At 35.6% G+C, this 23,193-nt stretch overlaps 1 protein-coding gene across 1 annotated transcript in view; it reads left to right on the plus strand.

Moving 5' to 3' along the window:
* KPNA3 (karyopherin subunit alpha 3) overlaps nt 1–22,455 on the plus strand; it is a 111,284-nt gene extending 88,829 nt beyond the window's left edge. Inside the window, exons 11-17 of the mRNA XM_027848318.1 lie at nt 2,969–3,100; nt 10,511–10,639; nt 13,834–13,938; nt 14,120–14,191; nt 14,379–14,541; nt 19,462–19,556; nt 20,206–22,455. Of these exons, the coding sequence (XP_027704119.1) occupies nt 2,969–3,100; nt 10,511–10,639; nt 13,834–13,938; nt 14,120–14,191; nt 14,379–14,541; nt 19,462–19,556; nt 20,206–20,304 (795 nt within the window). The 3' untranslated portion in view covers nt 20,305–22,455. The remainder of the gene's footprint in view (nt 1–2,968; nt 3,101–10,510; nt 10,640–13,833; nt 13,939–14,119; nt 14,192–14,378; nt 14,542–19,461; nt 19,557–20,205) is intronic.
* Nucleotides 22,456–23,193: the final 738 nt, after the last annotated feature.

Here is a 23,193-nt window from a genome sequence, read left to right on the forward strand (position 1 = left end):
TATTCCTTATCCTAACTTTTGGTGGTTTCAGGTAATAAAATACATTTGTTGTTGTTCATTGTTACTCACAATAGGTGATTATTTGTGAGACGACTGAAGTGCTTACAAACTTAATTGTTCCATATTATCTTTTTTGTCAAAGATGACCCTGCAAATTATACAGCCACATTTACTAACTTGACAGTAAAAGCTAATGGTTAATCTGTATTCCCTTTCATTCCATGTAGAGTACATGTATAAATTTTTTACTGGCTACATTCCAAGGCAGACTTGTTATCTCTCACTTGATTCTTTGTCCTTCTGAAGTTGCCCATTCAATGCTAGATCAAAATTAGGCATCCATTTCTGATGATTTCATGTCAGATTGATAGTCCAACCCATTCCTTTACCAAGAATCTCCCTCTGCAAAATTACTGACAAGTATTTGCTTATTATTTTTCCCCAGTTATACCTACCCTTCTAATGCCTCACTTGTTAATAATCTGCTAGCAGTTAATAATCTGCTCTTATGATTGAACATTAATCTCTGTTAAGTTTTCGTAACATTTATACTACTGCCAATTATATTCAACTTTAATTTACTGTGCATAGACTGTTTCAGTATCCTTCTCTCATCTTTTTCATCTCTAGTTCAGTAGAACTTGGTCAGGTTGCAGCTAGCATGGCCATAATCCCGGTGTAAGCTAGATTTGCTTTAGGAATTAATTTTTTTTTTCAATGGGTGCGGTACATAGATGATATGATAATTTTATAAAACTTTATCCAACCCAAAATCCTGTATCAATTTGATATACATTATCATCTCTTTTCCCTAAGGATATAAATTGTCATTCTTCATTATGGTATTCTTCCATTTTGTCTGTCATTATAACCTTTATTAGTCTGCTGTAGAGGTAACAGAAATTTATGTTTTTAGCTGTTTAGATTTCATGATAAAGATCTTTGGTTGCATGTAGAATTTCCCTACCTTAGGCTTATGTGGTATCAGTTTTCACATAGAATTTGTTAATTTTTAACAATGACTCTGCATAGGACCCATAGTACCTTTCATATCTGTTGCTTTATATGTTTTTGGGATAGAGTCATCAACGTGTAGTTTATAAAGGATTTGTAAAGCACAATAACCCCTCATCTATTCAGAAGTTAGTCTTCTAGCAGCTTATAGCATATGGAATAGCTCCATACCTAAAAATGATAAAGTAAGAATCTTTGGCAATAAAGAAGCAAACATCAAGCAGTTAGTATTTATTAAAACAGCCAAGAAGAGCAGAGGACCCAAAGATATGACAAAAGACATTCTGTATATGGTCAGTTGGATGCTGAGAAAGAAGTACTTTCATTGACTGGATATAAAAGCTATTTTTCATGAGTTAAAAAACATGAGAGGAAAGGAGATAAAAGTAAAAGAGGAGACAGCAGAAGCTACATACAGGCTGGAAGGAACAATGATATAGAGGTTAGAAGGGTCAATAAGCAACAGAAATTCTTGTAATGGAGAATATAAGAGCAGTCTCTGCTGAGGTTGGGGAGAGCAAGTGGGGACACTCTGTACAATTCTCCAGTAGTAAGAAAAGTAACACCTCATTAGCATTAAGGGTTTTTATGAACTTATGCTGATGGCCTCTCAATCAGAGAAGAGCCCTGTGGTCTATGGGGCAGAATTTGATAAAATGGCAAGGTAAACCATACTTTGATATCCTTATAGGGCATCACTGTAGTCAGAGCATGCATAGTGAAACCATAATTAGCAATACTGAGCTTGTGAAGGTTATAATTGAAATTATATTTGTGGATGAGGTTTCCATAAGAGAAAGTGAGTAAGTATCTAGGGAAGAAGAACAGAGAGGACAAAGGCTTGGAAGAACAGAAACCAGCAAAAGAGATGGAAAGCAGTAAGACCAAAAGAATCAGAAGAGCATAATGTCATGGAAGTCAAGCAAGGTGAGAGTTTCAAGGTGCCCAAGGATTTAAGTGAGAAAGTTAGACCAGGCTGGAATGGCTACGAAGTGCATAGTTTTCAAGTAATACCCTATGTATCCTGTGGTCAAACTTAGTAGCAACCTCAGACTTTTAGAAAGCTATTGACTTAAAGTAAAGGTAATGTCCTTAGAGACCAATGAAAAATACTGTACTTTATCCTTTGTTAGGAACAGAGTATATTGGTTTCATTCTATACAGATGCTTGTTTACGTAGTTTTCTCCTGGTGCTACAACCATTCAGTTCTGTTTCTGGTTATAATCAGAGAGCAAGAGGAGAACATCAGAATCTTCAGGCTGTAATTTGGTGATGATAGACTCACTGATAACAGATGATGGTAATTTCCATCAGAAATAGTTAAAATAAAAAACATTTTATGAGTTAATCTTTGGGTAGAACATTTTTCTCTTACTGAAGACACTATGGAAGGTTTAAAGAGAGTAAAGGAGAACACAGAAAACATTTGGGCTCTTTTTTTTTTTTTTTTTTTTTTTTAAGAGCAAAAGATCAAGGTACCCAGCCTTGCTTTCTACATCTCCCTTCGTGTGTGTGTGTGTATAAAATATCTTTGATTTGATAAAAGACCCAAAGTAGTAAGCAGTTTGTAAATCTTAAAGTAGACAGGATAGCTGCTATAAGTTTCCATTCAGAAGAACCAATGACATTATAAATATCTGTATTTCAAGTAATAACCAGGCAGATGTAGCAAAAAAAAAAAGAAATTTTCCATTCCAATAAACTGACACTTGCTTCTCTGATCTAAACGTGAGGGAATTGGGTTGGAGGTCCATCTTGAAAGTAGGGGGATGACAACTGAAGGAATAACTGCAGCTTGTTAGTCAATATCACAGGTAACCAGGCATTTGTAATCCTGAAGCAAATCTTGATATTTTTCTGCTTTTTCTGCCACCATCTAATGTTTTGTGTACATGAAATGATGAACATAGTATGCGAAATGGTTATTTTTTAAATTATTATTGTTTCCTGTAGATTCTTGTGGACACTGTTTGGGCTTTGTCTTACCTAACTGATGGAGGTAATGAACAGATTCAAATGGTGATTGATTCAGGAGTTGTGCCATTTCTTGTGCCTCTTCTGAGTCATCAGGAAGTTAAAGTTCAAGTAAGTATCGTTCCACTTTCTTATAAACACAGAATCCTGTTGATTTAAAACTGGCATAAATTTCAGTTATTTCTATCAAAAAAACATTAAAATTTGATTGCAAAAATTAGCTTAATATAATGAACTATTTTAATATGAGTAAAAGTTTGAATCTTTATTAAGATCCTACATCAATACCTCATTTATCGTGTAGAGGAAACCCTAAGTTCTTGAAGGCTCTGCTAGTAGAGATTAGACTCTGACAGATTTCAACATTCTAGAAAGACTTCAGGCATTGGTGTGGACCTGTCATTTCTGAAAATCTGCACAACTAAGTAACAGCTTCACACTTCATCATGAGGTGCTTAGCTACTTCATGATCAATTTTTTTTCAGCCACAGGAATTCAAAAAGATTGTCCACTAAGGATAATTTTGCTAAAGAGGGAGTACTGACACTAATGAAAATATGAATCCCTAAAGTATTAAGGTTATTTGAAACAAAAATTTTTATGTTTTTTTTTTAATGTTGTTCATTTGCGACTGATTTTCCTGTTTGGATCTGTTGTACTTTTCATTCCACATGATTTTAATTATACAGTATGAATTTATTATGAATGTCTGAAATTTGTTTTTTTCTAAACAACATTCGGGATTGTACAATTAAAATTTAAATTAGCCAGAATATTAAAATAACTTGATTTCCTAGTTAACTGGAAATTAAACAGAAATAAGTGATACGTGCCTAGCATTGTGCTCAGCTCCATGGAAGAAACAAAAGAAGTTGTCAGAATTTTTCTAACATGCTTTATTGTGTGACTCTTTGCAGCATACCCTCAGTCTCTTTGTCATTAACAGCTAACCCCAGACTAGTCCCTTTAAACCATCTAAGGGTTTCCATATGTATCTTCATAAAATTCGTTCACTGCCAGAGAAGTAGAACTAGAAATGAGAGATGAGATACTAAAGTGGAATGTGGCAGCAAGTTGGGAAGGGACTGTTCCTTATCTGCTGTTTATCTTAGGGTTGAGAGGTTTGCTTTTTAAGACTACAGAAATTAGCTCAAATCTCACTTCTACCACCATACTTCAGTCAGAACAGGACAAAATGTCAGTATAATAAGCTGGAATACCGTTAGTTAGCAAGTTTAAAAAAAAATCAGCAAGGGTCAAATAACATTACAAGCGATCTCTGCTCAGAATATGGATAGTTGATAATGCTTATCTTCCCAACTGCTTTCCAGAAAGGGGAAGCTAGTTCAGAACTAGCCTTAGATATCGCACAGTATATGTGACCTTTCTGCAAGTCCTCTTCCCACTCACTGTCATCCATTCTCCCCCGAACTCAGGCACCCAGCTTTACAAAGATGGGTCTTCTTGCGGCTGAGACTCCCCTGTCTTGGTCCCCTTATCCAGGTTTGCCCTCCTTCTATAACTCATTCTCCCAAATTACCTTTTTCCCTCTCCTCTGTAATCAAAATATTTATTCCCTTATTGTGCTGTATAACAGCTAGGTAATAGGAAGAAATCATTCTGTTTAAACTAATTTACACCAAAGTGTGAATGATTAATAACCCACTATTCCTCTCAAGGATTTTGAATTTTAAAATAAAAAGTTCCTTGACCCAAATGAATTGCTGATTCATGGGGTTTGGAGCAGTGTGACAGAAGTGAACAATTTTGAGAAGATGAAGAAGCTTTTTAGGGGTCATTACCTTTGTATCCAGTTACATAGGTGATAGGTTTACAAGATTAAGTAAGTAGGTAAGTTAAATGGATGAATATTTACAAAAATATAAGTTGTCCAGATTAACAGAAGAGGAAATAAAATATTTAAATAACCCAGTCTCAGAAAAAGAAATTGAACAAGCCATCAGTGAACTCCCTAAGCCCCAGGGCCACATGGATTAACAAGTGAATGCTACCAAACATACAAAGAACAATTAACTCCAATACTATATAAATTATTTGGGGAAATAGGTAAAGGAGTCTTACCAAATACCTTTTATGACACAAATATGGTGCTGATACCTAAACCAGGAAGAGGCAAAAAAAAAAAAATTTAGACCAATTTCCCTAATGAATATTGTTGCAAAAATTTTAAATAAAATACTAGCAAGGAGATTACAGCAATATATCACCAGAATCATATGCTATGACCAGGTGGGATTTATACTAGGAATGCAGGGCTGGTTCAATATTAGGAAAACTGTCAGCATAATTGACCATATCAATAACAAAACCAACAGAAATCATATGATTATCTCAAAAGATGCTGGAAAAGCTTTTGACAAAATTCAGCATCTATCCCAAATAAAAACACTAGGGAACACAGGAATAAATGGATCTTTTCTTAAAATGATAAGTAGTATCTACCTAAAACCATCAGCAAGCATTATCTGTAATGCAGATAAGCTAGAAGCCCTCAGTAAGATCAAGGGTGAAGCAAGGATGTCCATTATCACCATTCTTAATTCAGTATCATACTAGAAATATGAGCTATAGCAATAAGAGGAAAATGAAATTGAAGGATTTAGAATAGGTAGTCAGGAAACAAAACTAATATAATCTTTGCAGATGATTTGGTGGTATACTTAGAGAATTCTAGTGAATCAACTAAAAAACTACTTGAAATAATTAACAACTTTAGCAAAGTTACAGAATGTAAAATAAATCCACATAAATCACCAGCATTTCTATATATTACCAACACAGCCCACCACCAAGAGATACAAAGAGAAATTCCAGTTAAAATAACTGCAGATAATATAAAATATTTGGGCATCTACCTGCCAAGACAAACCTAGGAACAATGTGACCACAACTGTAAAATACTTTTCACACAAGTAAAGATAGATCTAAACAATTGAAAAAATATCAGTTTTTCATGGGTAGGCCAAGCCAGTATGATAAAAAAGACAATTCTACCTAAATTAATTTACTTATTCAGTGCCATACCATTCAGAATACCAAAAAATTATTTTATGGAGCTAGAAAAAATACCAAAATTAATTTGGAAGAACAAAAGGTCAAGAATATTAAAGGAATTAATGGGGGGAAAAAATGCAAAGCAAGGTGGCCTAGCCTTACCAGATCTCAAAATATTTCATAAAGCAGCAGTCATCAAAACTATCTCCTGCTGGCTAAGAAATAGAGTGGTAGATCAATGGAATAGATTAGGAACACAAGACACAGTAGTAAATGACCATAGTAATCTGCTGTTTGATAAACCCAGAGACCCCAGCTTCTGAGATAAGAACTCACTATTTTGACAACAACTACTGGAAAAACTGGAAAACAGTATGGCAGAAACTAGGCACAGATCAACATCTTACACTATAGACCAAGAAAAGATCAAAATTGGTACATGATTTAGACATGAAGGGTGATAACCATAAGCAAATTAGGAGAGCTTGGAATTGTCAGATCTATAAAGAAGGGAAGAATTCATGACCAAACAAGAGACAGCATTACAAAATGTAAAATGGATAATTTTGATTATATTAAATTTAAAATTTAAAAACCAATGCAACCAAGATTAGAAGGAAAGCAGAAGTCTACCTAATCTTTATAGCAAGTGTCTCTGATAAAGGTGTCATTTCTAAAATATATAGAGAACTGAGTCAAATTTATAAGAATGCAAGCCATTCTCCAATTGACAAATGGTCAAAGGATATGAACAGGCAATTTTCAGACAGAAATCAAAGCTCTCTAGTCATGTGAAAAAAAGCTCTAAATCACTATTGATTAGAAAAACATACATTAAAACAACTTTGAAGTACTATCTCACACCTGTCAGATTGGCTAACATGACAGAAAAGGAAAATGATAAATGTTGGAGGAGACAATTGAGAAATTAATGTATTGTTGGTGTAGTTGTGAACTAATCCAGCCATTCTAGAGAGCAATTTGGGACTATGCCCAAGGGGCTATAATAGCATGCATACCCTTTGACCAAGCAATATCACTACCAGGTCTGTATCCCAAAGAGATAAAAACAGTGTGTACAAACATATTTTTAGCAGCTCTTTTAGTGGTGGCAAAGAATTGGAAATTGAGGGCATGTCCATCATTTGGGGAATGACTGAACAAGTATATGAATGTAATGAAATATACTGTTATGCTATAAGATATGACAAGTAGGCCGATTTCAGAAAAACGTGAAACGGTTTACATGAAACTGATGCAAAGAGGGGAGCAGAACCAGGAGAACATTGTACGCAGTAACAGCAACATTGCGCAGTGATCAACCGTGATAGACTTAGCACTTCACAGCAATACAGTGATCCAGGACAATTCCAAATGGAATGCTGGATGGAAAATACTATCTACATCCAAAGAAAAACTGATAAGAGTTTGAATGCAAATTGATGCATATTATTTGCACTTTATTTTGTGTGTGTGTGTTGTTTTTTTTTTTTTTTTTTTTTTTTGAATTTTGGTCTGTTCTTTCACAATGTGACTAATGTGGAAATATGTTTCATATGATTGCACATTTGTAACCTATATCAAATAGCTTTCCATCTTAGGGAGGGGGGCAGATTTTGGAGCTCAAAAATTTTTTTTAAATGAATGTTAAACATTGTTTTTATATGTAATTGGAAAAAATAAATTTAAATAAATTTTAAAAAAAAGAAATGGGAAGAAAGGGAATCAGGAAGCACTTATTAAGTAAATTCTACACCCTATGCTCAGCCCTGAATATATAAAGAGTAAAACAAGCCCATCTCAAGGAGCTTACATTCTACTATTGCATACCAAGGTTACACATAATAGCATGTACAGAATAAATATAATGAAAATATAAATAAATACAAAGGATGGCAAGAAGGAAGAATATAAGCATGTATTATATACCACTCTTTGCCAAGTACTAAGTTAAGCACTGAACAGATATTCTCTTTTGGTTCTCACAACTCCAGAAGCCAGGGACATCAGGAAAGGCTCCTTTTGGAAATAGTGCTTGGCCCGCATCTTGACAGAAGAGCATTCTAGGAGGCAGAGGGGAAAAAACAAGTGCATTCTTGGCATGGAGCGCACCAATGCAAAGGCACAGAGATTGGAGAAGGCTTATTTGGCAAAATCACAGATTACAGAAAAGAAAATCATGTAGATTGAGACTGAGAAGATAAATTAGGGCCAGGTTGTGTAGGAATTGAAAAGCTAAATAGAAAAATTTATATTTGATCATAGAGGTGATAGGAAGTCACCCTTAGAGTTGATTGAGCAGGGGTGGTATATGGTTAGATCAGCACTGAAGGAAAATAGCTCTGGTGTGTGTGAGATAGGCTGCAATGGGAAGAGGTAAAAAAGAAATGAGAAAGCCACTGCAGTGATCAAGGCAGAAGATGGTAAAGGTTTGAACTGAGGTAGTGGTGGCTATGAGAATAGAGGGAATGGGTCACTCATCAGATGTGCACTTAGAAATGGTAAGATGTGGGGGCAGCTAGGTGGCACAGTGGATAGAGCACCGACCCTGAAGTTAGGAGGACCTGAGTTCAAATCCAGCCTCAGGCCAAACACTTGAAGCTTACTAGCTGTGTGACCCTGAGCAAGTCACTTAACCCCAATTGCCTTTAAAAAAAAAAAAGAAAGAAATGGTAAAATGTGGCAACAGGTTGGATATATGGGGGGTGAGATAGAAGGAGGACTCAAGGATGACACCAAAGTTAGGACTCCAAGAGAATGGAAGAATGGCTATGCCTTCAACAAAAATAGGAAAATTTGAAAGAGGGTTGGATTTTGGGGAAAAGATAATTACCCTCCTTCCAGAGGAGAAGGCCAGTACTTCAGAATTACGTTTCCTTCCTCTTCTATAGCCTCCCTAATCAAAATTCTCAGTTTCTCACAGCAGTTAACTTGGTTGGATTTTCAAAGAGAAACTATGTGATTAAACTGTTAGATGCTAAGGTGTGTGAATGACTGAGGTTGGCATTTAAAATACGGAGCTTTTTAACTCAGATGAACCTCTAATTGTTGGAATTTCTGATAGTGGTAAATGGGATATGGGCAGGCTGGCTTTTTTTTTTTTTGAACAAACCTAACTGAAGAAAGTCTTTATGTCCTTTACATCTTCCTGCTGGAAGCAGTAGCCACTCTCTTTTCATCCATCCCCATTATCTTCCAGTGTGAAACCTGAGACTAGTATCTCCTAGCCTCAACCTTCCAAGAAAAGGGACCAGCTTCCACTGATAGTGCAAAAGATGGGAAGAAATCTGCCTTGACCTTGTTCCCAACATCAAGGCTAAGGAAATCTATCACAGTTAATTCTGAGTTATAATATCAATCCTAATATTAGTGATTAAGACTATTGAATTCTAGTTTCTATTCTAGTGTGGGCCCCAAATATTGGAGTTCTAAAATTCCATACATAGCTTTAGTTAATATAAGTAGGTCCTTTTTTTTTTTTTTTTGAAGAAAGAATAGTTTATATCTTTACTTACATATATTGGTATATTAGTTATTAGTTTTCATTGCCAGAATAAGTTGTTAGATGTTAATACTCTTTAACAAAATGCCTCATAGTGCCCTGCACATAGTAGATGTTCTATATATTTTTTAATGACTGAATATATGAAAGAGTAATTAGAAGGTTAAGAAAACCCACTTATATACCTAGCAAAAAATCTTACAGGAGTAGATATCAATATATTTCTAAAAATGACAAACCTTGTATAACTCATACTTTTACCATATGTATACTTTGACAGAAAGTTTTATGCTTTACGTTTTAGCCTTCAGCATTTATATTGTCATATAACTTATCGTTCATAAATGAAAGGCTAAGAAACAATCCATCTAGAACATTTGTTAATGATTTTAATTTATAAATATTGATATAGATCTTAAAAGCACAAGAAGTCATCTTGTTTTCAGCCAGTATTATGAAAATAGAGAAAAATTATGAAATAGATTATTGAGACAAAATTGACTTAATGAGGAATATAGTTATAATAGATCAAGATGTTATTATTAAGAAGTAAAGAATGAGCCTTGAATTACTAGTCCTTTGGTTTTCTCTTTACATTCCACTTGTTAATCTTTTTTTCCTATTATTTTGCTTATTGGGGTCTTTTAATCTGTATTTTTCACAAGCATTAGATTATGTACTCCTTGAAGTCAGAGACCTTTTGCCTTTTTTATTGCCAGCACTTACTTTGTGCCTGGAACATAGTAGGTGCTTAATAAATGCTTATTGACTGACTAACATACGCTTCATTTGAAAATTCAGAAATTCTTACACCTAGGTTTTGGTTAGGATAAAGTATTTGGTTAGAATAAAGTATTTTGGTTAGGATAAAGTATTTGGTTAGGGTAAAGTATTAGACGTTCCTCTCTTGAGTTCTCAATATTCTCAAGTCCAGCCAGATGATTTAAAGAAGAAATGAATTTTCTTTAAGGAAAAAAAATTTATTTCCTCTCCTGCCATTACAGACAGCAGCTCTGAGAGCAGTGGGCAACATAGTGACAGGCACTGATGAGCAGACCCAAGTTGTTCTCAACTGTGATGTTCTTTCACACTTCCCAAATCTCTTGTCTCACCCAAAAGAGAAGATAAATAAGGTATGTAGTAGAGTTTTCCTATTACATTTTGCTCTTTATCATTTTCAGTTAATAAAAGAATATTACAATTACCTCTGAGTTCATTTTGTTTCAACTATTAACTGATCTGTGTATGTGACACAATATTAGAGCAGTGCTTTGATCAGGCCAGTTTTGTATGAGTAACATTGTTCTTTGTTGCCATTAACATAACTAGTTTGATGAAAAGTAGGGACCAGTACTAACCTAGTTATTCACTCATTTGTTTATTTTCAGTCAAGAATCTGTCCTTTCTACTTCCTGCCCTTCCCTTCCACACCCCAATTGCAAATAAAAGAAAAACAAAACCTGCTACAATCATTAATGGTTTAATTCAGGCAAATTTCAAATTCAAAACAGATTTCCAAATTGACCATGTCTAAAAGGAAAAAACCATACAGACATCTAAATTTATGCATATAGATAGAGCTATATCATTCTGTTCTCTGAGTCTTTGTCCTCTCCATCAGGGCTGTTATATGTTAAGTCTTTAAAAGTTTGTTTTTATGATATTGTTGTCATTGTCTAAATTATTTTCCTAATTCCGCATACTTTACTCTGCATTAGTTCATACAAGTCTCTCCAGATTTCTCTAAAACCATTCCCTTCATTTCTTACAGCACAATAGTATTCCATCATATTTTTATGCTAACTCAGCCAGTACCCAGTTGATGGGCACCCCCTAAGATTCCCATTCTTTGTCACTTCAAAGGAATAAATATTTTCACACATCCTTAGAATTTATTTTACTAAGGATTAAGTCTTCCCTTAACCTACCCTCCCTCTAATTTTACTTACTCCCCTTTTCCTCCTATGTTTATACCCAGTGGTGTATGTATTCTTCCGTCCTTTGATCAGTTCAGGTAAGCATTCAGGTGTCAACCATTCTCCCCCTCCCCCAACTGTTTCTTCCTTTTTTCTTTTCATAGTCTTCTACTTATGCCCACTAATTATGTGAGATGTCTCCTAACCTTCCTTTCCCCCTTACCCCAGTGTATTCTTCTTCTCCTACCTTTCCATTCTTCTTTTAAGAAAATCAAGATACAACAGAACCATTCCCATGCCTTCTGTCCAATTAGACTCCAGCTATGACCCCAGATGATGATAGGGTTGAGAAGGGACACATATATCCTCTCCCTGTATTAGAATATAAGCAGTTTATCCTTGTTTATTCCTTTATCATTTTTTCATTTGTTTTTACCTTCTTATGTTTCTCTTAACTCCTATGTTTGAACTTTAAAGTTTCTATACAATTCTGGTCTTTATCCATAATGATGAAAATTTGTTTTCATTGAGGGTACGTTTTTTTTTTCTCCTGTAGGATTAAACTCATTTTGCTGGGCAAGTTATTCTTGGCTATAAGCTTGTATCTTTGCCTACTGGCAAAGGTTAACATGCTGAACCTGGAGTCAAGAAGACCTAGGTTCACATCCAGTTCCAGACCCCTAATAGCTCAATACCTTTGGAAAGTCATTCAGACTACTTCATTTTCCTCAGCTGGGGATGGTAAAATGGGATTAACAATAGCACCTACCTTCCAGATTTGATCAAATCAGATATTTGTAAAGTACTTAACACAGTACCTGGCACATTGTAGGAGTTTAATAAATACTTGTTTCCTTTTTTTCAGGCTTTCTGTTCTTTTATAGTGGTAGGTGCTAAGTCGTATATGATTCCTTACTGTGCCTCTTTGTTACTTGAATTCTTTCTTTTTGGATGCTTGAGGCATTTTTTTTTTCTTTGACCTGAAAGCTCTGGATTTGGGCTAGAATGTTTCTGGGAGTTTTCGTTTGGGGGTTTCTTTCAGGCAGTGACCGATGGATTCTATCTGAGCAGTTTTCTTTAAGATTCTTGAAATATGATGTCTAGGCACCTTTTTTATTCATGGTTTTTAGATAGTCCAGTGATTCTGCAATTTTTTTCTCCTCAGTCTTTTGACTTTGTTTTAGTATTTCCTGTTGACACCTAGTATCTTTTCTTTGGTCCATTTTAATTATCAGGGAGTTTGTTGCTTAGGCAAAGTTTTACACCTGTTGTCCTAAGCTATTTATTCCCTTTCCAGTTCTTTCTTTTATAATTTGCAGTTCTTTTCCAATTTTTTCCTTTAGCTTTCTCATTTCATTTACAAAAACATTTTGAACTTTTTTTTTAAACTCTTGCCTCATGTCTTCTAAGAATTGTAGTTGAATTTTTTCCCAGGCCATGTTTTTCTTTGAGGCTTTGCTTGTAGATATTTAGGAGTCATTCTCTTCTATGTTTGTGTTTTGGGTGTTCCTGTCACTGTGATAAGCATTTTATGGTGGGATTCTTCTTTTGTTTGCTCATTCTCCCAGCCTACTTTTTGATTTCAGACCTGTTTTCTCTGGATATCAAAGTCCCAAGTCACTAGGTCCTTTCTCAGCCCCACATTTGTTCTCATTATTAACATTCCCATCACTACCAAATCTTCATACTTCATTGAACTCTTTGTCTTTGAGTCCAGATGAAAACAGTAAAATGATCAGATTTTGCCCATCTCACATTACAGCACCCTTTAGTATAGCTATGTTCTGGTTCTTCCTTAATAGCCACTTGGTGTGAGCAATCTCTGCTTAGTACTGACTGAAAATCTCTACTTACCTTAGACAAGAGTCTGTTAACTCTTGATGTCATCTGAGGGTCTTGGACTTTCCTGGTTCTGTTGGTCAGCTTGGTCTCCCACATCTGTTGCAGATGTACTAGGTGGACATAGAAGTTGTTATTCAGAATCTCAAGAAGCTGTCTTTCTTAGAATCGAATATTGAATACGCCTAGGCCCCAGACATTATTAGCAATATAAATATTTTTAGTGGTAAAAATTAATTGACTATTATTTTAGAAAATTTTTTTGAACTAAATATGATGTCTGGAACAAATTCAAAATATAATGCCACCATGAATGCTATGTTTAGGTTTAGTTTCATTAGGTTTAGTTTCAATTTTTTTTTGTCTCTTCCTGACTTTAAAAATGTGATAAAAACTAGTTTGTTAATAGGATCCTAATATGATCAATGAAAGATTTTGTATAAGTTGTGTTTGTTTAGTCAGTACCTCTAATGTGATTTTGTTAATTTATCTTAATGTGTTTTATTTAAATTCAACTTATGTTAAAAAAAATTTTTTTTAATTAAAGTACCTTGTATTTTGTCCAATTATAGGAAGCAGTTTGGTTCCTTTCCAATATAACAGCAGGAAACCAGCAACAAGTACAAGCTGTAATAGATGCTGGATTAATTCCTATGATCATACACCAGCTGGCTAAGGTCAGTCATATTATTGGTTAGACTAATTAAAAGTGTCTGACACAGGCTTTCTGGGAGAAATGTAGATAATGTAAAAGCAAAAGATATTGATAAAAAATTTTAAATAAAATTTCTGATACAACATAACTAAAACTTCTTAGTAAACAATTAGTACATTTTATGTTTGTTTTTCAATTCTCAGGGGGACTTTGGAACCCAAAAAGAAGCTGCTTGGGCAATCAGCAACTTGACGATAAGTGGGCGAAAAGATCAGGTACCAAGTAACTGCAAGAAATACTTATCAAATTATTTTAAATTGTTCATTAAGATATGCAAATATACTTTGTATGCTGTTTAAGAAATTATTGGGTTTTTTTATTCGGTACATAATTCCTTGAGTTCACTGGGAAAAAAAGATTCTACATATATGTAAAAAGTAACAATTTTCCTTTTCTTTTTAGGTCGAGTACCTTGTGCAGAAGAATGTAATACCACCATTCTGTAACCTACTGTCAGTGAAAGACTCTCAGGTGGTTCAGGTGGTTCTAGATGGTCTGAAAAACATTCTGATAATGGCTGGTGATGAAGCCAGCGCAATAGCTGAGATAATAGAAGAATGTGGAGGTAAGACACGCTGTACTTAAAGTCAGCTAATTTTCAGTGTTATTTTCTAAACTTATGGGAAAAGGTTAATGATATTCACTTACCCAGAACCTTTATTTTTTTCTGAAATAAGTTTTTTAATAGTTCTTTTTCTTTGCCATAACTCAAGTCCAAGGGAATAGTCAGGCTTCATTTTAATATGAGTGATATTTTTAAAGAGACAATGAATATCATATAATTTTAGAGCTAAAAAGAACCCAAACTTCTATTTCAGTCAGCTCCAATATTGAGTTGTTGCTAAGAGGAATGCTTTCTCAGACCATTATCCCTGCTCTGACTTCACTTCATTCTCTGTCAGCCCAGGAGTTATTTCAGCCCTGTTCTGTCCTCTGCTCTTGAATCTCTTGCCTTCTTGTCCTGCTGCTCCTCTTCTCTTTTTTTTGGCTAGGCAATGGGGTTAAGTGACTTGCCCAGGGTCACACAGCTAGTAAGTGTTATGTGTCTGAGGCCGGATTTGAACTCAGATCCTCCTGAATCCAGAGCCGGTGCTCTATCCACTGTACCACCTAGCTGCCCCGGTGCTCCTCTTCTTTTGCTGAGTCCTGGATTACTCCTACTCACAAGCAACTGAACCCTACCCATTGCAGGAAGTCTCAACCGTGCTAACTAGGTATATTGCAAATTCATATTATCCAGCTTCAGTTGGGGCTTCGCTGCAGCAGGGCAGTCCTTTTATTCCCCACTAATTGATTCCCTGTCTGACTTCCTGCAGAAGCTATTCCAAACCTTCTGTCATCGGTCGAGCCTCTCATACCTCTCTGTCCTCCACTTCTCAGCTGAAATCCTTGTCTTTTACTTTATCATGGAAAACCTTCACCATGGGGGCAGCTAGGTGGTGCAGTGGATAGAGCACCATCCCTGAAGTCAGGAGGACCCGAGTTCAAATGCGGACTCAGACCAAACACTTGACACTTACTAGCTGTGTGACCCTGGGCAAGTCACTTAACCCCAATTGCTTAAAAAAAAAAACCTTCACTAGACTCTATCCCCTCGAGCTATTGTCCTATATCAATCCTCTCATTTTCAGCCAAACTCTGAAAAAGAGTTACACACATTGTTTACATTGCCTCTCTTCTTAAGCACTACCTACTGTCCAGGCCTTTGTAAACTGGCCTCTGACATGGCTTCAACTGAAACTCCTCTTTTCAGAGTTGACTGGTGATCTCTCAATTGCCAAATTTAATCTTAGTCCTAATCCTTTTAGGTTTTATCTCCTGCATTTGACACTGTTGACTACTCTTCCCTCCTGAATATTTTCTTTGGGTTTTCATGACACTCCTCTCTGCTGGTTCTCTTTCCTTTCTGACTACTTACTCTTAGTCTCTTTTTCTGGCTCATTCATATGCCTAACTGTGAGTGTACCCCAAGGTTATGTCCTAAGCCATCTGCTTTTCTCCCTTTATGAATTCTCTCTTGTAACCTCATTAGCTCTCATGAGCATATTATCTCCTTTAGTCTTGCATCACCAGTTGCCTGTTGGACATTTCAGACTTCATTTCTGGAAGACATCACAGACTCACCATGTCCAAAACTGAGCATACCATCTTTCCCCAAAGCCCTCTCCTCTTCCAAACTTGCTCGTTTCTGACAAAAAGCACAGCCATCTGTTTAGAACCTTGATATTATCCTGTATGCAGGCCTCTTATCCTACATACCAGTCAGTTGTCAGATTTTTTTATTTCTATCTTCACATTTCTCCCATCTGACCTCTTCTTTCTACTAAGTACAGCTACCACAATAGTTCAGACTCTTACCACCTCTTGACTAGATAAATACAGCAGCTCCTCATTGGTCTCCCTAGTTCCTTTCTCTCCCACTCCAGTGGAGATATCCTACACACAGATGCTAAAGTCTTCTTCCTTAAATTCAGAGCTAATTTGTGACTCCCTTACTCAGTCTCCAGTGACTTTGTTTGCCTTTAGGATAAAATATAAACTCTTGTTAAGCTTTTGAAGCCCTGCATGACATGGCCCCCAACCTGTCTTTTCAATCCTCATTAGACATCACTCTCCCTCCTGCCTCCTGAAGTCCAGCCAAAGTGAATTTCTCTCACACGTAACACTTCACTCCCCTTTTTTGCGCTGGCTGAACCACAGGCCTGAAATGCACTTCCTCCTTACTCCTGCCTCATACAGTCTCTCTTTTCCTTTAAGATGCAAGTGAGGCAGGATTTTTATAGAAAGCCTTTCCTGGTACCCTCCACTTACAGTGCCTTCCTTTCCAAACTGCCTTGTATTTCATTTCAGTCTTTCTCATTCCATCTCTCTCCTCTTCCCTCCCTCCCTCTCTCCCCATCCTGTTTCACTCTCTGTGTCTCTCCTTCCCTCCCTTTCTTTTCTTCTCCCCCCATCTCTCTCTGTCACTCTCTCCCTTCCTCCCATCCTCTTTCTCCTTGTTGTCTTCCCCTTTACAAAGTACATTGCTTAATTATCCAATCTCAGTTGGGTCTTCAATGCAGGAGGGGTTGTTTTATTCTTTGGACTTTTATTCCTAGCACCCAGCACAGTGCTTAGCAGCTCATAGTAAGTATTTAATAAATACTTTTGGATTGGTTGCTTGATTTTTTTTTTTATGAAAATAAACACTTGAGAAGCTTACATTCTGCTCTCCACAGGGGAATAAGATACTGAATTTAACTCTTACAGAAATTTATTAAGTGCTTCTAGAGTGCTGACTCTATGCTTGGTGCTTTTTAGAAATTTCATTTTCTTTGTAATAGAACTTACAGATTGATAGAGCAATAAGGCATGTTCACATGTAACTGTACTATACAACATATGTTAGTGCAAGAGGCCCAGGGAGGGAAAATGGTTTATGGTTACATGCTTCCGGTGAAGTACAAATAAGCAGTACAAGTATTATCCTCCTTTTTTAGATAAGAAACATGAAGCTAAAGGTTATCAAAATTGTCTGGGGTCACAGACCCCACAACTCATCATTGTCAGTTATATTTCAAATCTAAGTCTGTAGCAAACCAAAGAGATTTCCAAATATAACATGTGTTGCTTCCAGGAGAAGGTCTTCAACGCAGGCTAAAGGTGTTTGTCCTTTATCTTAATGACAGCTGTTTGGCCACTGAAGCCTTTTGATGAGGGGAGTCACATATGTATTGGGAAGATTATTTTACACTGGATTGGAAAGGGAAGAACAGTTAGAAGATCTTACAGTTGTTTAAGTAAGAGACTACACATCTGAACTAGGTAATAGTAGTAGGAAGGACAGAGGATATTTTCAGAGGGAGGATTATTTTGATATGACAACCAGTTGGATCTCAGGACTGATTCCCCAAGCATAGCACTGTGCCTGGCACGTCAGAGGTACTTCATAAATGTTTGTTGATTGAGTTCGATGGAGAGAGGGGAAAGGGTCAAGAATGACTGGGCTGTTAAACATAGAGTAGACGAAAGAAAGATATCAGAAATGGGAGAATTAGAAATGATATAAACAGGCTTTGGAAAGGAGGGGTTCACTTTTGGTCTTGTTTGAAGTGGGACAGCATTTAATCTATCCTTATAAGACCTATAAAACCTTTTAGCTTCTGCATTCTATGAAATTTCAATTTTATCTCACCCACTTTTATCAAATCATCCCTTCTGTCTTCTGTGTTAAAAATTCCTACCCTTTATTTTACTTACTAACATTCACTGCAGCAGATACATTGTTTCCTCCTAAACAGATATTTCCAGCATGCTGTAACCAATAGGACAATTGAAGGAAAGACTGAGTTTATTGAATTTGATATCTGTTCAATGATATTCTGTAGCGTCAACCTATTCATTTTTTTTTAAAGGCCCTGGGGATGCCATAGTCAGCACAGTACAATGGAAAAATTCTGTATTTTGAGTTAGAGGACCTTCAGATTCTGGCACTTCCGTTTACTATGTATTTGACCTTTGGCAAATCATTTAAATACTAGATGGGCCTTCCATGTCTTCATCCGCAAAATGAGAAATGATGACTTCTGAAATACTTTCCAGGTCTAAATCTTTGATCCTGTGAAATTCATAGGGCTGTTAGAGAAACTGGCCTTTGCCATGATGGAAACTAGAAATCCTCTTTATATTTGCTTTAATTTTTTTTATTCCATTTTTAAAAGTTTTATCGTTGCCTTTTGTTTTTACACTTAGTCATTTCTCCCTAACCATCTTCCCACTGTCACATTCTTTCTCATAGCAAAAACAAAACATTTGAGCAAGGCAACTGACTGAGCAGCTGAATCTAGCAGTAGACACTGCTTTTTACATCTGTAGTCCCTGCCTTTTTATTGAGAGAAGGAAGGAAGAAGGAAGGTGTTTCCTTCTTAGTACTTCAGGACCAATGCTCATTACAATTCATCACAGTTCAACTGCTTTTTAAAAAAAATTATTATAGTTATTATGCATACTCCCTTAGTTCTTTCTTACCTCTGCATCACTTTCCATATTTCTCTGAATTCCTCATATTTATCTTTTTTTTTTTTTTTTTTTTTTTTTGACAGGACATTTCATTATGTTCACATACCAGAATTTGTTTAGCCATTCCTTAGGCAGTGTGTAGGTGTGGGTGATATAAAACTTTTCTGTTATTCACCCCCTTATGGTATATGTCTGATAGTAGCATCTATGACTCAGAGGGATTATTTTCCATAATTTTAAATTGATTTACATAATAAATGAACCCATCACAATTCAATCTACATTGTATTACTATGCCAGTTTTCCCATAATCCCTTTAGTGTTGACTGTTACTGGGTCGTGGTTGTTATTGTTGTTTTTAATCATCATTATCAATTTGAGAGGTATAAGGTAAAACTTCAGAGATGTTTTAATTGAGATTTCTCTTATTTGAGATTTGGAGTAGTCTTTCATGTGGTTATTGATGTTACTGATTTCACTTTAATAGGTTTGGAGAAAATTGAAGCATTACAGCAACATGAAAATGAGGATATTTATAAATTAGCATTTGAGATCATAGATCAGTATTTCTCTGGTGATGATGTAAGTACAACAATTATGTGTGTAAATGCAGATTGAAGCTTACCTTATGAATTTCCTAGAACTTCTGTTTTATGTATTTATGATTTCTTTCCTATAATAACAAAACAAAGATGTTTTTCTAGTTGTGTAGGCAATCTGAATCAAAATATTTTTCCATTAGGCATACTCTGCATTATTTTTCCCTCCCTAAAATAGTCTCCTCATACTTCATTATAAAAGTTGTTTGTAATGATACTTCTTATTGCTTTGGAATCAGTTAATTAAAAATAAATGGCAGGTGGACATTTATTAATTATGATAGACAAATGAAATCCATTGCTAGAGCTTAAAAGGGGGTTAATTTTAAATGCCTTAATTCTCCTAACAAATACTCCATTTGAACATTTCAGCTAACATCGTAATTAAGTTATACCAGATTGCTATTAATTTGGATATGGTATCATTTTCCAGGAAATTGTTTTCAGATTATCTGTATTTCTCCTAATGAAATAATTATGGAATCACTTAAACCATTTTTGTGCAATAAAATAAAAAAATAAAGCTTTTAAGCCAACTTGTCACACTGCATGAAAGTATTATATCTGTAAGGGCAAGGATATAGCATTAACCACATTTTAACATTAAATGGATTTGTTTGTGATCTTTTTAGATTGATGAAGATCCTAGCCTCATTCCTGAAGCAACACAAGGAGGTACTTACAATTTTGACCCAACGGCCAACCTTCAGACAAAAGAATTTAATTTTTAAGTTCCCTAGAGGGCAGCTTCTCTCCCCAATCAACCTGAAGCACCACCAAGATGGCTACCAAATGACAAAAACAAACATCAAAAGGCTCCCAAACAAACACGCCTCCTCTTCGTTTTGATGCTTTTAAAGCAAGCCGTGTATCGGTCACTTTGCAGTTGCCAAAAGTCACTCTCACATGGACTATAAATGCATATGCATGATTTCCTAAACTGTTTTAGAGTTTTCAACAGTCCCAACTCTCCTATTTTCTCCTTCTTTTTCCTGGTGCCACGTGCTGACAGCACAGCCTGCACATTTGCTAGAGAGATTTCATAGCAGTGGCACGTCGGCTTTCCACAGAGCATTTCTTTGGAAAATGGTGCGCTGTGGATCAAGACACCTTGAGTATGATGCGTGCGTACATTCTGGAAGACTTTACAGGGGCACAGTTCAGCCTGGGCCTCTATCACTGTCCTCCACAAACATATTTTCATATACTTTATGTGGAAGAATAGATTTTAAAATGTGAGCCAAATGATTTTCATTGGTGAAACTGAAAAAAAAAGTAACTTTAAAAAATGAAACAAAAAAGAAAACTTGGTTATTGATTAAACAATTAAGTTAAAAAACAAACTGTACTTCATCTATCAGTAATTGATGTGTTCATTACCTGCCTCAGAAGCCAGGGTTGGAGAAAGAGCTCTAGATTTGGACCGGTGACGCTTTTGCCATTATCCCTAACTGAGAACAGCAAGCCCTCTTTGGCCACTCACTTCAGCCTGTGTGTTCCTGCTGTTTTGAAGTAATCAAATGCTGTGCATGGTATTTTACCTGAGCTGCAACCTGTCCTGGACTTGGACTTCTGTTTAAGCTGAAAGCAAGATCCCTGACTTGGGGGGAAAGAGAAGTCTGAAACAAAAAGGCTCCTTGATCATGAGAGTCTTGCTTTCACCTTGCAGTCGTCAATATGTTTTGTTTTAAATTAATAATTGAATCTGGTTGATTTATATTGGGTTTAAACTGTGGAGCTTTCATGTTTACTGTAATTTAGTCTTAAACTATTTTTTACTTAGTGACCAGTGCTTTTGATAATGTGGTTGGCAACAAACCAGCAACTGTTTAGAAGAAGTGTCATAAAAAGCTTAATTTTTTGAGTATCAGAAAAGCTTAATTCTGAACCTACTCTTAAACCATATTCCCTTGTTTAAAAAAGATACCGACAAGTATGTGTAAGGCTGTATAGAAGAAGCTGCCATTATTCAGCATAAATCTGATTTGCAGTGATCTTTAAATAGTTCTGCATAATCTGGTGGTATTATGTGAAGTCATTGCTTTTGGTAAAATTGTCTGACCCAGTTATTTACAAAAGGATATGGTATTGCTGGAGTGGGAATGAACAATTTGAAACTCTGTAAGCTATCACAAAAATGGATTTGTTGCCATTGTTTACTGGGTGTGATTTCCCAATGCATTCATGTGAAGGGATAGAAAAATCTAAACTAATATAGTGATCCGACGTGGGGTGTATTTACTGTGATGAAGACAAGGACAGATGCCATCAGAGCTTTGTGAATCAGCTGGTTTTTTTTCACTGATGAACAACACATAGCAGGTGTGCATTCATTAAAAGTATATATCTGCCAAGGTGGAGCCACTTTAAAGAGTGAGTTTTGTCTTGTATCTTAAATGGATACAAGCGTATGTTTAACTGCAAGATTTTTACTTGCTAGAGAATCTGTTTTAATATAGTGGTTTGGCCTCTGATTATTTATAGGTTTTATAAATTTTAGAATCAATTTCTCTTTAAGGTGGCTCAGACTTTTCAACTCTTGTGCACATAAAATTGAGTTGAAGTTCATTGTGCCTTTTTTTTCTTTCCCCAAAAGTTGAGTTTTAAAAAGCTTCATATGGTAACTGCATCCTATTCACACAAAGTCTAAAATCTTAAAACTGTGTGGTGTTCACTAAAAATAGGTATAACAAAGTCAGAGTAATTTAAGGTCACAAACTGGTGAAACTGAAAAGTCCAAATCCACCAGATGCTATGGTGAATTAAAATCCTTTTCCCCTTCCAACTTGATTTCTGATGACCATACTGCATATACTGACAGTTACCCTGTTGACTTTGCACACATTGATATTACAGTGAGATTAAAATGAACATTTTTCCCACTACTGTGAAGATTCCAGTTTTTTCTTGCACTGAAAGTGCAGACCACATCCAAGTGAACATTATAGAGTCAGGCAAAGCAGATAGATCCATGCAGTTACTTGATTCTCTTTGTTGTGACCTTATCAGTTTCGGATTGAAATTGCACCATTTCATAGTTAAAGGAAACAGAATATATTGCTGCACTTTTACGTTTTCAGAACAGTGTTTAAAAATTGCATTGTTTTTATTATTTTTTTTAAACTATCAGTTAAAATAGACTAAAACATTCTTTCAAAAGAGGCATCTAAATGTGTTCCTAATTTTGTATATGGGCTTAGGTTTTGTAACCAATAAAAAGCTGCTATCAAATACTACAGACCATGCACAACTTATTTTGAAATTGTTTAGGTTTCTCAAATAGTTTTATTTTTCTTTTTGTCTGACTAAATTATAAAAGATAGAATTCTTTTTAAATATCCAAAAGGCCAAAGCAATGATTCCCAGATATTTTGGACCTCAAATACTCTTTTATTGTTTAATTTTACAACATTTTCCATCCTCTTCCCCTGAAGAAATAGTTTCAAAATAAGAGAATTTTAGAACACTGTAATATAATCTAAGGCAGCCCAGTAGTCTCAGGTACTATTTGAGGATGGAGTTTTATATTTGTAACTATTGAATGATCAGCCATGAGAGAAAACAGTGCAGTAATGACTTTCTTAAAACCACTAGCATCAAAATACAGAGCTCTTTTTTGT

The sequence above is a fragment of the Vombatus ursinus genome, unplaced genomic scaffold (genome assembly GCF_900497805.2).
Source record: "Vombatus ursinus unplaced genomic scaffold, bare-nosed wombat genome assembly UNPS02005659.1, whole genome shotgun sequence".
NCBI classification, from domain to species: Eukaryota; Metazoa; Chordata; class Mammalia; order Diprotodontia; family Vombatidae; genus Vombatus; species Vombatus ursinus.